The sequence below is a fragment of the Plectropomus leopardus genome, chromosome 19, assembly GCF_026936395.1.
Source record: "Plectropomus leopardus strain MGB_pleo_1.0 chromosome 19, ASM2693639v1, whole genome shotgun sequence".
Lineage (NCBI taxonomy): Eukaryota > Metazoa > Chordata > Actinopteri > Perciformes > Serranidae > Plectropomus > Plectropomus leopardus.
In genome coordinates, this window is record NC_142194.1 from 16320629 (window position 1) to 16336833 (window position 16205).

Below are 16205 nucleotides of genomic sequence, written 5' to 3' on the forward strand. Positions count from 1 at the left end.
CTAGAGCAAATTAACCCAAGTAATATGTCTTATTAGGCAATAACAAATTCAATGCTATGAATCCGCCACAAGAGGCCATTGTGCCGTACTGAATAGTAATATGTGGCCGGATCATCTGTCATGCATCTACCGAATGTGCCATATCTCCCTGCTGCCTTCCCTTCCTCATAAAAAAAGAGAAATAAAACTTGATCCTCCTGTATCTGTGGCCGGGGCTTCTCCTCTGTGGTGCGATAGTGTGACACGCAGACTGTCCTCTTGGCATTCCTGTCCCCCAGTGCTCATTCCTCCACTGCACACTCACTTTTCCTTTATTGCTCCCATGTCTTATTTAACTGGGTTTATTATCAGGTCTGGTGCCTCTGTTTTGATGAGCGGCTGTAGATAAAAAAACACATGTTTATGATGCAGTTTTGCTGCACAAAGTTCTTGTTTCTGGTTTGAACTTTGAACTTCATGTGTAAATGTGCCGACATGTCTGACTCACATTGTCCATGTAAAAATGCCAGCTAATTCTTGTAATCAAGTATTCGTCTACCATCTTCAGTCTCTCTGTGGCTCAGCCACCTTCCTCAGCAGATACCAGTTGAGCCATCACTCAATGCACCCCCCTCCTCCCCTCTAGATGATCTCCTGTCTCACTCTCTCACCTTCTCCCTTCGTCTTATTCCACTGACCATGCATGTTCCAAAAACAGATCTCATTTTCATCCACCGTGCGACCCCCACCCTCCAGCCCCTTCGCCACCACTCTCTCTTGCATTGCCTCCTTTCCAAATCCAAGCCATGTCCTCAGTTCCTGTCCAAGTCCACCATCCCACCTCCCCATTGCTCCACCTCGAGCCCCACCCGCGCCCCCCCACCACTACCACCACCATGCCCTCCCATGCTGGAATTTGGGGGCGTGTGTCAGCGGGGTGTCCACCAATCCTGAGCCCTTTGGTGGTATAAAACCCTGAACGTGTATGCAGTTATTCGCTCTTTCTGTCAATCCAGCACTCCTGAATTGGAGGGTGCCACACTTCTAGGCGAGGGTGGTGGAACAAGGGTAAAAGCTGCAGAGAACATCTAAGAAGTAAAAGAGCGCGGATAGGCACGGTTAGACGGGCAATCCCTTGTCTATCCTGAGAGGATGGAGAACGCACATACAAAGATCCCGGCAGAATGCCTGAGTTACTTTGGGGTGAACGAGGTCTCTGGTCTCACCCCCGACCAGTTCAAGAAGAACCTTGACAAGTATGGCTTCAATGGTGAGTGCGGGATGGAGGGATGGGGTGGCAGGCCTTCTGAAAGAGAAGGGACTCATAAAGTCACTGTTTGGCAACAAGGCCGCATAGAGAAACTTCTCAACTCACAGTTAAAAAAAAAATCTGAGTGTTTGCATTCAAGATATTCCACAAAGTACATTTCCAAGGATAGTTTCAGGAGGTGTTTTCCTGAGTCCCAAGAGATACTTGTTGCGTCAGGCTGGGTTGAGTTTTTGCATGTGATGCTTTTTTAGAGAGGAGTTGCAACAGCTGGTAGAAATGCAGAGACATTGAGAAGCAGAGACTTTGAGGGCTTTGAAGAGCTATTTAAAGATAGCCAAAGAAGATGGCTGGAGAGCGAGAGAGACAGGTGATGGCTCAAGAAGCTTCCTGGGTGATATAGGGGGCGGGAGTTAACAGGAGAGACGGATAATTTTAGGCCAGATAGAAAGGGGCGGTCCTTAGATGGCTTATGGCTAAATGATCCTTGATATGATTGCTAATCAATAAGCAGTGGAATGGCGAATTAGACACAATAGTGTCCGTTATGAAGTATATGTAAAAGCATTCTTGTTTTCACAGTGATGTTTCTGCTGCATTGGAGTATTTAAGTGAACTGCAATTAAACGCGATGTTTTACTTTGTTTACAAGTTTAGGAATTTATGAAGTGAACAGCCACCGCAGTGAGGATTTCAGTAGGCCTGTGTTAGACGTCGAAGCTAATTTAATATCAAACACAGTACGATGGCTTTTTGAGGTCAGGCATGTGTAGAGCACACAGATTTCTTAAAAGGTGGAAGTTTCTTGAGTTCTTGAGGTCATATTTATCATCTTAAATGAAGAATTTTCCTCACAAAGTTTTGCACAAAACTTTTCTTGATTGACACCGTATTTCTTTTCTGTGTATTAATCATCCTTTTCCTGTCTTTCTGTCTCCACAACCTTTCTCCTCCCTCACCTTTGTGTCCAAATCCAGAGCTGCCCGCTGAGGAGGGTAAGTGTTTATCTTTCCATCCACATTTGCAAAATATGTAAAATTGAGCCAGACACCTGATTCAACCCAGCATTAATATTTAAAATGCCCCCAATACACAGAGGGGTTGTAATATTAATACATACAAGTGATGCCCACATACTAATGACATTGTTCTGGCAGTGTGTATTACATTTTGATCATCATCTTTAGTAACAAAGATCTGAAATCAATACTTCATAAATCGTAAACACAACCAAAACTTTCACTTACATATGTCAGCCATCACTTTTATATTTTATGATAATTACCCAATGATTTATATCGCTTGTCCCTCTTTGTCTCTCTTCCTCAGGTAAGAGCATCTGGGAGCTGATCGCTGAGCAGTTCGAGGACTTGCTCGTCAGGATCCTGCTGCTGGCTGCCTGCATCTCTTTTGTAAGTAAACAAGTATTCATTTTTTAAAATGATGTCTGTAATTCTAAGCTGCAGTTATTCCTGTAACAACAAGTAACAGCAGTAGGATTTGTAGTACACATAATAGTAGCAACAGATAGCACGTGACACTGACACCACGTGGGATCAGGCACTCAGCTTTAATCTGCAAAAGAAAAATCGGTGCATACTTTTTGCAATTGTCATTAACAGGAATAAACTTGTTTTATCAAATTTACGTTTTTGGCTCAGTAATCTCTAAGTCTTTAACTTTAAGTATTTAACTTTAAAACTCATCTCACAAACTATATCAGTAAACAAGCACACTGCAGCTGATAGTTTCTGCCTGGTCACTTTGTCCAGATGACTTCTTACCCTCCACCCATCCATGTATTTTTGAGGACGACAACTTGAGAGGAGGGAGACGGATTGCAAGGGCTTGTAGGAGGTGTATTAATTCCTGCGCCCAGCTTTCACCCCTTCGGGCAGCTGTCATGATGGCCTTAGAAGGCGAATATTGAGGAGCCAGTGAGAGATGGGGGTCAGGGAAGTATAGGGGGGCTGAGGGGGTAAGGGTTTATTTTAAGAAAGCCCCAAGCTAAGGAGAGAAACTGAATCCTTCGGGAAAGGTCAGGCCTGAAGGAAGGAACGAAGGGCCTCCACGGAGAGAGGGATGAAGTCAAGAAGGAGCAAGGAGTTACATGACATTGAGATCGAATTAATAAGGATTATGTAATCATGTTATGGCATACAAATGTGTTATCAAAATAACAGGCGTAAACACCAGGAAAAAAAGAACAGATTATAAAATGTCAAACTAAATGAAGTCTTGAAAATAGCTAATATAATTAAGATTTTAAAATCATCACATTTTTCTATAAATTCCCATTGGAAGCCAGCAATGTAGCCCCTTATTATTCAGACTTTACACATTATATATATAGGATTATAATATTTTTAAGAATCTCTCTATCCAAATGTTTAAAGAATATTAATTGTCCATTTAAAGTACCTGAGGTTCAGACATATTTGCAGGCAGTTTCTCAAGCTGTTTCTATAGCCCGCTGTCACTGTTGTCTCCAATTCTGTGCTCACGCCATCACTGATTTTTTTCCTCTACCTCTCTGACCTTAGGTGCTGGCCTGGTTCGAGGAAGGTGAAGAGACCGTCACTGCCTTTGTGGAGCCCTTCGTCATCCTTCTTATCCTCATCGCTAACGCCGTTGTTGGAGTGTGGCAGGTCAGTGACGAGGAGCAACGCGTTGAGCAACAACACATATCTATTGCAAAGATGACAGAAAGCACAAAGGCTCCAGTTACTGCCATGTTGTTATACCCAGACGTTGTTGCTCAACTGGAACTTTTACAGCTTTGAGACTCAAAATAGCTGGTGTGAGCTCTGAAGTTGCTGTTACAACATTGAGTGACTCTTATACAAACAGTCATTAATTCAAGAAGATAAATATGATATGATCATCAGATAGGTGATGGATGATTCACATTATGCAAGTCATGCTCTTCTACATGAATGCCAGTGAGTAATTGACACTGCTGTTGGGCATCAGTCGCTACGGGAACATCACATCCCAGCCAAGTGTTGAAATCAGCTGCTTCGTTCCTGTTTCATTGAAAACAGAACTGGCAACCTACTGCAAGATTTTATCACTTCAAATATTATCCCTGAACACAGTGTGTACTTTATTGTTGCAAATCCATGCACCACTGTCTACACAATATTGGTATTTATTTGAAAAATATCCCCCATAACAATACATGTCAAACATCAGATCACAGATTTGACCTACTCATGTGTCATCAGTAGTTGTGTATCAGTGTGTAATGATTCAGAGCCTGCTAGAGGGCACTGCCAGTGCCGGACCGAGGACAACATGAGAATGGATTACATTCACACTAGTGTTAACAGGCATGCTGACATTAGTTAAGCAATTATTGTTAGAGCAATAATAGAGCTCATAATTGTGAATGTGTACTTCTGTCTTTATTGACTTTTTACTGACTCTCTCTGTCTTTTTGTCTTTGTTTGTGTAACAGGAGCGTAACGCTGAAGATGCCATTGAGGCTCTCAAGGAGTACGAGCCTGAGATGGGCAAAGTTTACCGCTCTGACAGAAAGAGTGTGCAGAGGATCAAGGCCAGAGAAATTGTCCCCGGAGACATTGTGGAGGTGTCTGGTAAGATATGTCAAGATTTGTTTATCATTTTTAAAGAGCGGAACCCCCAATCTGTCAGCCTGATCTGTAAACGTTCATGTCAGGGGAATAATATCACAGACTGTTATGTCAAATAGTCTTAACTGTCTAAATGTAATGTAACTGTAGAAAGATACAACAAAGATCCAGTGAGTTGCGACATATTTCTGTTGAAGGAACAGAAGAATTCAGGATATATGTGTGTCTGGTAAAGACTGATGGCAAAGCCTTGTGTCTTTTTAAGGTAATGTGAGTAGCACTGCTGTGAAAACATGCTGACTGAAGCAAAACAAAATCATGAGTATAAATACCCTCACTAGCACCTGCCACACATCTTCACCTCTCCCTGCCACTGCCCACTTCTGTTCATTTGTCAGAGCACACCTGTTGTCTCTCCAGCTGCCCCTCCTCCCTATTACCCTGAACATTTGGCTCTGAATTTAAAATAACTTCTACTATCACTACCACTGTACAACTATATATTTTTATTTTCTATTTATTTTGGTGTCATGTCTTTAGCCTATCCCACATGGAGTTATGAGATACAAGCCTTTCCGGTCATTTCAAATGCAAAGCAAAACAATAGATGTAAAAAAAAAAAAAGTAAGTGCAGTGCAAAACTTGCTTTGGTTTGTCACTACTTCAACAACAGTTACTTAATTTTATTATTATTCTTCTTTTGTGTATTTGAGTTGGAAAATGACTAAACTAAACTAAACTAATGTAATGTGTAAAAGGACAAGAAAAACAAATAAAAAATAAACCACAGCAAACCAAAATCAATATTCACCCTCGTCCCATCCAACAAAGCATCATGCAGTTTACAATAAAAAAGGACAGTAGAAAAAATAAATTGATTTTCTGTGTCGTTAACAATACATTGGACAGATCCGCTTTTCTTCTTCTCGATTAACATACTATCCGACTTCTCAGCTGAGTACAGAGAAATCTTTGCTTTCTAGACAAAGTGTATACAGCATCATTTCTTTACCCTATTCTGTTTTTCTGATTGTAAAGGGATGCAGTTTTGGATTAGTCCATATATCATTAGCCCACTTTCCTCTGTCCTTGGGAAACTCAGATTTTCTAAAAAGAAAAAAATAATATGAAGCTTTACATTATTTAAAAGCCTCACTAAATCCAGAGTTGCAAAGCAATGTGCAAACATCTTTGGACCAGGAGCCAATAATTTAATATAATTAACAAATATACACAGTTATGTTGACTGCATTCATTTTTATGTTTAATGTAAATAAGAAAATGATTCTATGATCATATAATAGAAATAGCAAAAACATTTTTAATGATGACTGTCTTTTTCTGTGATCTCAACAGTTGGTGACAAAGTCCCCGCTGACATCAGGATTGTTTCCATCAAGTCCACCACCCTGCGTGTTGACCAGTCCATCCTGACTGGTAAGCATTCAAGAAACCTTAAATCTGTCAACATGTGTTTCTCTGTCTCATCTGTGCTGGCAGTTTTGAGTTGATTTCCTGTTGTCTCTCTCAGGTGAGTCCGTCAGTGTGATCAAGCACACAGAGGCTGTCCCCGACCCCAGGGCTGTCAACCAGGACAAGAAGAACATGCTTTTCTCTGTAAGGGCCATCATTATTTCATCTTCACTTTGTTTCAAGCTTTTTAGCATTATTCTTCATTCTGTTACACTCATCATCATCTCTTCTGTAGGGCACTAACATCGCTGCCGGCAAGGCCATTGGTGTTGCTGTTGCCACCGGAGTCTCCACTGAGATCGGTAAGATCCGTGACCAGATGGCCGCCACCGAGCAGGAGAAGACTCCTCTGCAGGCTAAACTGGATGAGTTCGGCGAGCAGCTGTCCAAGGTTATCTCCCTGATCTGTGTTGCCGTCTGGGCCATCAACATTGGCCACTTCAACGACCCCGTCCACGGTGGCTCCTGGATCCGTGGTGCTGTCTACTACTTCAAGATCGCCGTCGCCCTGGCTGTGGCTGCCATCCCTGAGGGTGAGGGAAACGCATCGTGAAACCAATGTTTGTGTATGAGTAGACTCTTTATTTTTCCACCACCTCTTTATCACACTCAAAGTTTTCACCGATGTCTCTCAGGTCTGCCCGCCGTCATCACCACCTGCCTGGCCCTCGGTACCCGCCGTATGGCCAAGAAGAACGCCATCGTCAGAAGCCTGCCCTCTGTGGAGACCCTGGGCTGCACCTCCGTCATCTGCTCCGATAAGACTGGCACCCTCACCACCAACCAGATGTGTGTGACCAAGGTGGGTTAAACATTTTTGTTGTTGTTTTTTTACTTTTTATTTTGTTGTTTATATTATAACATAGTTCATGTATTAAAGACAATAATTTTTAAATAAAAAATTACATGAATACGTGTTTCACCCACTGGTGCATTGGAATAACAAATAATCTATATATAATGATACATAAACATAGATAATGACAGTAGTTACAGAACATGTTTAGGTCTTTAGAGTTTTATTGCAATTTTGAAATTGTAGAAAAATATCTCTAATCCAATTTAAAATTTAAAATTCTTCCTTTTATTTAATAATTACCTACATTTCTTCCTCATCATAATTTCAACCTCCTTGTAAAGCAACAAAAGGTTAAGAAGAAAAAACAAAAAAGTTTTTCTACACTCGAAAAGGAAGTCTTGTTGCCAACAGTTTGTCTAAAAACCAGCCTTCTTCACACCCAAGTAATTTTTGTTTCGTCCGACACAGATGTTCATCATCAAGGGCGTTGAAGGCGAACACGTTGACCTTGATGCCTTCGATATCTCTGGCTCCAAGTACACCCCCGAGGGCGAGGTGTAAGTTGATTTTCATTGTTCAAATAGAGCTGTACAGTAAGGTGCACAGTAACTTATTTATTTCTAAATCTCTCTTTGTATTTCAGTTCCCAGGGAGGTGCCAAGGTCAACTGCAGCGGATATGACGGACTTGTTGAGCTGGCTACCATCTGCGCCCTGTGCAACGACTCCTCTCTGGACTACAACGAGGTAAAGAAGTTGTGAAGTGATGCAGTGTATTCGCTGCACTGAAACCGCATGACCCTCGACAGTAGAACCACATCTACCTCTGTTTCTTCAGGCCAAGAAGATCTATGAGAAGGTCGGTGAGGCCACTGAGACTGCCCTGTCCTGCCTGGTTGAGAAGATGAACGTCTTCAACAGCAACGTGAAGAGCCTGTCCAGAATTGAGAGGGCCAACGCCTGCTGCTCAGTAGGTTTTCTCCAGAAATTTGCTACACATTAAGGATGATTCACATTCAACCTCATAGATTTAAATTCTCTTCTTAAAACTCTTCTGCAAGAATGCCCACATTTTCTGATGTTACAAATCTACCTCTGGACCTAACAACATTGTTTTCACTTTTGCACTTACCTGTTTGCAAAGTGTAGATTCTGAATAAACTTTACTTTACTTTACTCACCTGCAATGTTAGAATAAGAAAAAGATGATTTGCTCAAATATCAGTCTTTTTGGTTTTTAAAAATATCTTTATAAAATCTTGTATCTGATGGCTAATTGGGAACAACTGAAAACTTTTTGTTATTTGGATTAGTCCTACTTATTCCAAAGACCTACAATTTTTTAGTTTTCAATTTACCTGTGGTGAGGTGACTGCCGATCTAATTAAAAAATCTTTTATCCAACAGGTGATCAAACAGCTGATGAAGAAGAACTTCACTCTTGAGTTCTCCCGTGACAGGAAGTCCATGTCCGTGTACTGCTCTCCCACTAAGGGTGATGGTGGTGCTAAGATGTTCGTGAAGGTGAGTTACTTATTTCTTTTTATTCCTCCCAGCCTTCAATCAGACGCCGGCAGACGAAACACAAGATAATCATTTAACCGTTTTCTCTTCAGGGCGCCCCCGAGGGTGTGATTGACAGGTGCGCATATGTGCGTGTTGGCACCACCCGCGTGCCCCTGACCAATGCCATCAAGGAGAAGATCATGGCTGTGATCAGGGACTGGGGTACCGGCCGTGACACCCTGCGTTGCCTGGCCCTGGCCACCCGTGACACCCCACTGAAGGTTGATGAGATGAACCTTGAGGACTCAACCAAGTTTGCCGATTACGAGGTGAGAACTTGCCCCCCCTTATACACAGATATGGGGGTACAGCTGTGACTAACATGTCAAAACTTGGACTAAATGGCTCTATTTGCACTTCTCTCCCCAGACTGACCTGACCTTTGTTGGCTGTGTGGGTATGCTGGATCCCCCTCGCAAGGAGGTCACTGGCTCCATTGAGCTGTGCAAAGCTGCTGGAATCCGTGTCATTATGATCACTGGTTAGTATTATGGATGTGATGAACTAAAAACAACGCTGTCTAATTATTTATTTTTCTTCTGTATCCACTCTCCCGGGTTTTACACCACAGAAATGGAAACTTGCAGACTGAGCTCTCACAGACTTCAGTCACACATACTGTGACGTGTTCTCTGTCATCACGTAAAGTCTGCGAGGGCAAATACAGCAAGCCGCTGATAGACAAGCCTCGAGTCTGTTTCAGTCACTGATTTAAATTCAGATTCACTTTATTGTTACATCTTATCATATTAAAAATACAAAAAGAACAAAGTTCTTGCGTCGTGCCCCCTTGACCAGCACCATGATGTCCCAAACAAAACAATGGTATTGTAGATACAACATAAAGTACACAGTATAAAGTGCATTACCAAAGTGCGTTAAAGGGCATTGTAATTACACTAAAAGCAATATTAGAATAAATAATGTGGATTTGGACAGCCATCAGCACTCGCAATCTTCCCATGAGTGCCTGCAAAGTCCGCGAGTCTGCAAATGTGGTGAAATCCAGAGATTTGGATGCAGCCTTACTTTACTGACTCCCCACCAAATGTCTCCTTCATATTTCAGGTGATAACAAGGGAACCGCCATCGCTATCTGCCGTCGCATTGGCATCTTCCAGGAGGATGAGGATGTTGAGGGCAAGGCATACACCGGACGTGAGTTTGACGATCTGCCCCTCCACGAACAGTCCGAGGCTGTGCGCAGGGCTTGCTGCTTTGCCCGTGTTGAGCCATCTCACAAGTCCAAGATTGTGGAGTTCCTGCAGGGTTATGATGACATTACTGCTATGGTGAGAGCTCAGCTGCGTAGAATACAACCTTAAAGACAAAGAGCTTACCTTTTTTAAGTGTGTTATCTGTACGTGTGTAGTTTTAACTTAAGATTCTTCACTTCCCCACACAGACTGGTGATGGTGTGAACGATGCCCCTGCCCTGAAGAAGGCTGAGATCGGCATCGCCATGGGCTCTGGCACTGCCGTTGCCAAGTCTGCCTCTGAGATGGTCCTGGCTGACGACAACTTCTCTTCCATTGTGGCTGCTGTTGAGGAGGGCAGAGCTATCTACAACAACATGAAGCAGTTCATCCGCTACCTCATCTCCTCCAACGTTGGTGAGGTCGTCTGGTGAGCGGCCTACGTGATCTCTGATCCACACCGAAACGTCACATTTCAGCTGTCTCTCTGTCTCCAGCTAACTTTCCTTTTGCTTTATTCTTTCTTATTTCACTCTTTTAGTATCTTCCTGACTGCCGCTCTGGGTCTGCCTGAGGCTCTGATCCCCGTCCAGCTGCTGTGGGTCAACCTGGTTACTGATGGTCTGCCCGCCACCGCTCTGGGCTTCAACCCCCCTGATCTGGACATCATGGGCAAGCCCCCACGTTCCCCCAAGGAGCCCTTGATCTCTGGCTGGCTGTTCTTCAGATACATGGCTATTGGTGGTAAGTAGGATGTTATTACTGTTGTTGTTACTGTTTCCCATTTGCATGTACATTATCAGTTTAGCCACACCATGCAACAATAAACCACACTAAAGATGTACCTTTTCCGGAGTAGGTCCAAAAGTACAAATGCCCGCCCTTAAGCAGGTAGTGGTAACGTCTCACTGACCACGGCCAACCCCTGACAACCCTACTTCCCCGCCCAAAAACAAGCATTTGTGTGGGTTGCGAGACTCTACTTACCTCTGTGCAGCAGAACAGAGAGAAAGACTTTTTTACAGCCTCTGTGTGTTTAGCTCTCACTGCGTTTGTAGCTTCTAACTCAATCTCTGTGGTCTGGAGTTTAATTTCTCTCCTGTGTCCTTGTTTGTACTACAGATCCCTGCTTTTGTTTACCCTTTAATGCCCGTTCTTGGGAGTGTGTTAAGTTGCAGCTGCTAAACACAACATTTCCTTATTTTTGCAACTTCACAATGAAAGCTTTTATGTTACAAGTATCTATAGGAAAATGAAAAGTATTAATAACCGAATTAGCGGCAATTTGATAGGAAAGTAAATCAGAAACAGCCACAGTGAAATGTTAGATGAAGAGCTGCAGACCACAGGCTCTTACTGCACCTCTGCAAACACCTCAAACAGGTAAACTTTTTTTAACCTGTCCACTGTGTGATAGAAAAACATGCACGCATTTAAAAAAAACCCGAAACCAAAACAACAGGGGACTTTGGCCTGCTGGTTTTACACATCATTAACTATTGACAGCTGGTCTGGAGTAAAGACACACCTTCAAGCATGTAGCGCTGTTGTAATGGAAATGCAAATCCTTGCAGAGCTGGGCTGAGGAGCCAGGAGACCACATATATAGGGTGGAAAAGCGACTTTTGTTTAGATTTTATTTAAATGCAGGAGAAACCAGTGCCCACACCAACGCTGTTATGTGTCTCTAACAGGATATGTCGGTGCTGCCACCGTTGGTGGTGCCGCCTATTGGTTCCTCTATGATGAAGAAGGCCCCACAGTCAGCTACTATCAGCTGGTGAGGAATTGCTTCTGTCTCATGTTTTCTTTCATACACTCTTATGCGGACACTTACTAACCTCACCTCTCCTCTGTACAGTCCCACTTCATGCAGTGCCATGATGAGAACGAGGACTTCACCGGCATCGATTGCGAGATCTTTGAGGCTGCTCCTCCCATGACCATGGCCCTGTCTGTGCTGGTCACCATCGAGATGTGCAACGCTCTCAACAGGTAAGTCTTCATATGTGAACATGATACATTTGATGATGACTCCAATGGTTTCTGCGGGTAACACATTCTCGCTTTTCCTCTTTCTAAAGCTTGTCTGAGAACCAGTCTCTGTTGCGCATGCCCCCATGGAGCAACTTCTGGCTGCTTGCCGCCATGACCCTCTCCATGTCCCTTCACTTCATGATCATCTATGTTGACCCTCTGCCCGTAAGTCACCAGAAATCCTTACTGATTGGTTTAAGGGCTATGACACACCAGGCTGACAGTCTGCCGTTGGTCAATGTCTGGTTGGTATTGCCCTAGTTTTGCGGTGTATCCCTCTACGTTGGCCCTTGTCATCCCGTTGGTGATGGAAATCACTCTGGTAGTTCAGCTCAGTGCATGAAAAGAGAAAAGGAAGTGATATAAGTGAACAAACGACTAAAGACATGGGGGCGTGAGATCGAAACCGACTTAAAGAAGGTAAGCTGGGTTTTTTTTGCCACTGAGCTCTTTAGTAGAAACAGTTTGGAATTGTTTATGTTACTGTTTGCTGGCGTATAATAAATGTCATTTTTTGTTTTAGTATCAGGTTGTGTTGTTAATGAGCTAACTGGCAAACTAGCATCTTGAATCTGTCCTATTGGTCTTCCTCATTCCCTTTTTTAATGATGAATGCAGACTACCGCCACCCGTTTGTATGGAGTTATTTCCTCACATGCAGGCGCAAAACGTACGTGCTAGTTGGCCGTGCAGTGCAATTTTTTGGCCAAGTCACAGGCATTGTGAGGCAACGCAACAGTCGTACTTTGTAGCTGCTAGTTCTTTGATGTTGGTTTAGTGCGTCAGGGACTCATGAGCTGCATCTGTAAATCTCCCAGTTTTAAGAATTAATTTGAATGATTGTCCTCTGTGGCGTGTAGTTTTTGTTGTGGTTGCTCTCCTATGTAGTTTCTGACTCCCACTCTTTACCTCCCCACAGATGGTCTTCAAGCTGACCCATCTGAACTTCGACCAGTGGATGGTAGTCTTGAAGCTTTCCTTCCCTGTCATCCTCATTGATGAGGTGCTGAAGTTCGTTGCCCGCAACTACGTTGAGTGTAAGTAGCCTCGCATTTTTGGCATATTCACTCTAACATATAACAAAATATATATCTATATGTACCTTATTTCTTATAGTAAGATATTTAACCTCTTTAAAAGCTTAAATATTATTTTAATTTATTAATATTGTTATTTTTTTTTGTTAATTAATCGTAAATAATTTAACTAAGTGTAATTCTTCTTCCTCATGTACTGTCATACCATTTCATCACATCATCTCTTTGTCCGTCTTATAATAATGTCTCTTTTCATCTGCCTAATTCCATCACTCCCTCACCATTAACTCAAATAACCCTTGTTCATTTCCAGTGTAAATTCAGTCAACCCACCACCATTAGCCCTGTAACTAAAGCAAGGTACTTTGTGTCTGTAGTTTATGTGCATGTTGGTGTATTTATTTGTTTTGTAGCGTATGTTCCTGCTCTTATGCAGATCAGTCCTCAGTCGTGTCTATTTTTTTTAATATTATTACACTCCTGTTGGTGTGAAACTCCGGCTTCTCCCTACTACTTGATGACATAATTGAACAATGAATCTGTCACAATTTGGCATGGTGACATGATGGTTAATGAGCGGGGAGATCCCTGAGTGAGTGCTGTTCTCTGTATCAGATGTCGTCCTCTGAGCTCTGTGTTTATAGACGGTGAGTCAATCACCCCTGAGTTGCTGCTGTCAGTGTTTGTTGGGTTGCTTCTGTCTGTAGGTAGGAGTGTGACCAACGCCTGCTCTGGCACCATTTTTGTAAAAAGGCTTGATATTGCTGGTGTCCAACAAAAAGCTTACATCAATACTTTATTGAACCCTCTCAATTAGGATTTATAATCAGTTTATAAACATAGAATAAATGGTTTATAACGCACTATAATGTAGTTGTACGCAGACATAAGGTCTTTGAAAGTGTTTATTGATGTAGTTATCAACAGCATTAACTCTTAAAAAGATGATATAATATATATAAGATATGTCTTCATATGAGATGTTATTATTGTTGAAAATATTGTACAATAGGACTGCCCCTGACACAGAAGTATATATCAGATTTGACTGTTCAATAAGATATTTTGACCATTCACGCCTTTTAAATGGGGTTTGGTGGGACATTGTGGGCGATGGTGACATTCAGGTGATATAGAAAACAAGCCAAGTTAGCCCTCTGTGCTAATATTTGATTACTACGCCAAGATTGGAAATGTGCAATTACATTTTTTCGCTTACACTAAATATTAAACAAAAGCCAGAGAAGGTATCATAATAAAGGTTCAGTGTGTAAGATTTAGGGGAATAAATCGGCAGAAATGGAGAATAATAGTTTATAATGACCTAAAAAATTATAACAGTTGTGTTTTTGTCGCCGTACAATGAACGGTTTATATCTACTAACCGAGTAGGTCATCTTCCACAAAGCACACCATGTTGCACCGCCATGTTTCTACAGTAGCCCAGAACGGACTGACCAAACATTGGCTCTAGCCATTCGCCTTTTCTCGTTTTCACGCCGGGCACCTTAATTCTTCCACAGGCTTGACACACATGAGAAGTTTTATTCAATTTTAATCTGCCACCTTATCGCTTGACGCCACTTGACTAGACATTAAGTTGTTGTGAGCTGTAAATTCACCACCTCTTAGCAGAACACAGAAGATTAGATATCTCAGAGCCCAGCCGGACAAAGCTCCTCTTCCTCTGGACAGCGCTCTCTGTCTCACGCAGACTCACCTTGGGACTGGGTCTGCAGCTTTTTGTCCCAGAGAACAGCTCGAAAGCGAGGTGTGCTCTCTCTGCAGACAAATGTGGGAACCGAAACATCCCCAGAAGTACACTGCTCACTAACTGACAATCGACAACAAAACAACAACAACAACAAAACTGTTAGACTCGAAGAATCTCAGTGAGGGCGTCTCTGACTTATGATTGTATGTTTGCATAGTGTTTATAAGTTATAAATGCGGGGGGTGATAAAGTGTTAACAAACTTTGTATAAAATGGAGGGTGTCTGCAGGTCCTTAAAAATGTCTCACAATTCAGTTTTGTAAATATCAGACCTGAAAACTCATCAAATGGTCACAAACATTTTATTTTAAACCTGTGCTTACCTCTTGGCAAGAGTGTAGATTAACCTACAGTAACGTTCTCTAATATCCATATTCCTACATAAATCTTACCTCTGCATGGGACTTCATATATACTACTTCGCTTTATACTTACCTGTAATACTTGAATAAGAAAAAGACAAAACAGTCTAAATTTGGTTCAAATTAAACAAAAAATATTTATATTGAGGATGCTGTTTTGGCAAAATGACTTGAGCTCCACCAACATAGTTTGCTTGCTGCCTGCATTAGATTTTATATCAAAACTTAATTATTCTGAGGTCAGAGGTTATAGTTATATATAGTTATATATTCTTTCTTAGTGAGATTTGTTTAATTTTGGGGGATCTCTCAGATGCTTTGAATCAATAATGATCATGTGTTTGTCTGTATAGGTAGTGTAAATGTTGTTCTGTTTGATTTGTCTAAAGTGTCGTGTTAATTTCAATCATCTCCCAAATTATATGTCAGAAAATCCTTTCCCCATTTAATTTATCTGTTTTCTCTTTACCAGGTTCAGAGGCTAAATAGAGATGTAGAAGAAGAGGATCTTAAAGACTGGAGAGAAGGAGGCGGATGAAGAGAGAGAAGAAGATCAAGTAGCCATAGTGAGCCAACCAATAGAAGAGAAAGGAGAAAACATGGAAAAACTTATAAAAAAATATATATATATAAAAAAAATCTACATAAACATAGCCTCTATATAAGGAAGGAGATTTGAATAAAGGGAAGTATATTTGCCGACAAAGCATTCAAATATTTAAGATTTTATTCTCAGAAATAAACTATGTATTAAAAGTGATTTTTTTTTTGTTAAACTTGGATATTCTCAGCTGTTGTGTTTTTGTGTCCTCTGTCCATTTTCATATGATTGACTTTCCAGCTCATTACTTTTATTCTAGTCTTTGTTGCTCGTGTCTCGTGCAGCCTCCCTGCTTTGGCTGGGCTCTGTACAGTGTGGTGTAGGGTTGCAAAATGACTTCATATGGGCAGAAAAACCACATGCCTCCAGCTGCCAGCGCTCTCTATAGGCTCCATGCAGTCAGCAGACTCTGGTGGAGATCTCATAACATTATATGGGCATGTCCACTCAGTCACAACACTTTTGGTCTTATATATTGTTTACGTGATAAGCTGCAATAAAGTGATGATCACAAACTCA

General features: G+C 41.9%; 1 protein-coding gene across 2 annotated transcripts; it reads left to right on the plus strand.

Moving 5' to 3' along the window:
• The first annotated feature begins 990 nt into the window (after nt 1-990).
• On the plus strand, nt 991-16205 carry atp2a1l (ATPase sarcoplasmic/endoplasmic reticulum Ca2+ transporting 1, like). 2 transcript variants are annotated; one of them, XM_042507385.2, is made up of 23 exons: nt 991-1249; nt 2224-2241; nt 2576-2658; nt 3790-3894; nt 4707-4845; nt 6199-6279; nt 6374-6459; nt 6551-6848; nt 6951-7117; nt 7583-7671; nt 7758-7860; nt 7952-8083; nt 8521-8637; nt 8730-8948; nt 9049-9160; nt 9748-9971; nt 10085-10305; nt 10417-10619; nt 11570-11655; nt 11737-11870; nt 11960-12077; nt 12832-12949; nt 15558-16205. In XM_042507385.2, exons 1-23 carry the CDS (start codon nt 1132-1134, stop codon nt 15572-15574), a joined length of 2988 nt encoding a protein of 995 aa, XP_042363319.1. In that variant the 5' UTR covers nt 991-1131; the 3' UTR covers nt 15575-16205. The 2 variants fall into 2 exon arrangements, with proteins under 2 accessions (XP_042363319.1, XP_087926591.1); XM_088070465.1 differs by lacking the exon at nt 15558-16205 and having other exon boundaries at nt 12832-12957.

What these genes read in the sequence shown, in the direction of transcription:
- atp2a1l (XM_042507385.2), top strand. Translation starts at nt 1,132, where the DNA reads ATGGAGAACGCACATACAAAGATCCCGGCAGAATGCCTGAGTTACTTT. An exon ending in CCGTTGTTGGAGTGTGGCAG is followed by an intron (nt 3,895 to 4,706) that starts GTCAGTGACGAG and finishes TTTGTGTAACAG; the next exon opens with GAGCGTAACGCTGAAGATGC. An exon ending in ACCAGATGTGTGTGACCAAG is followed by an intron (nt 7,118 to 7,582) that starts GTGGGTTAAACA and finishes CGTCCGACACAG; the next exon opens with ATGTTCATCATCAAGGGCGT.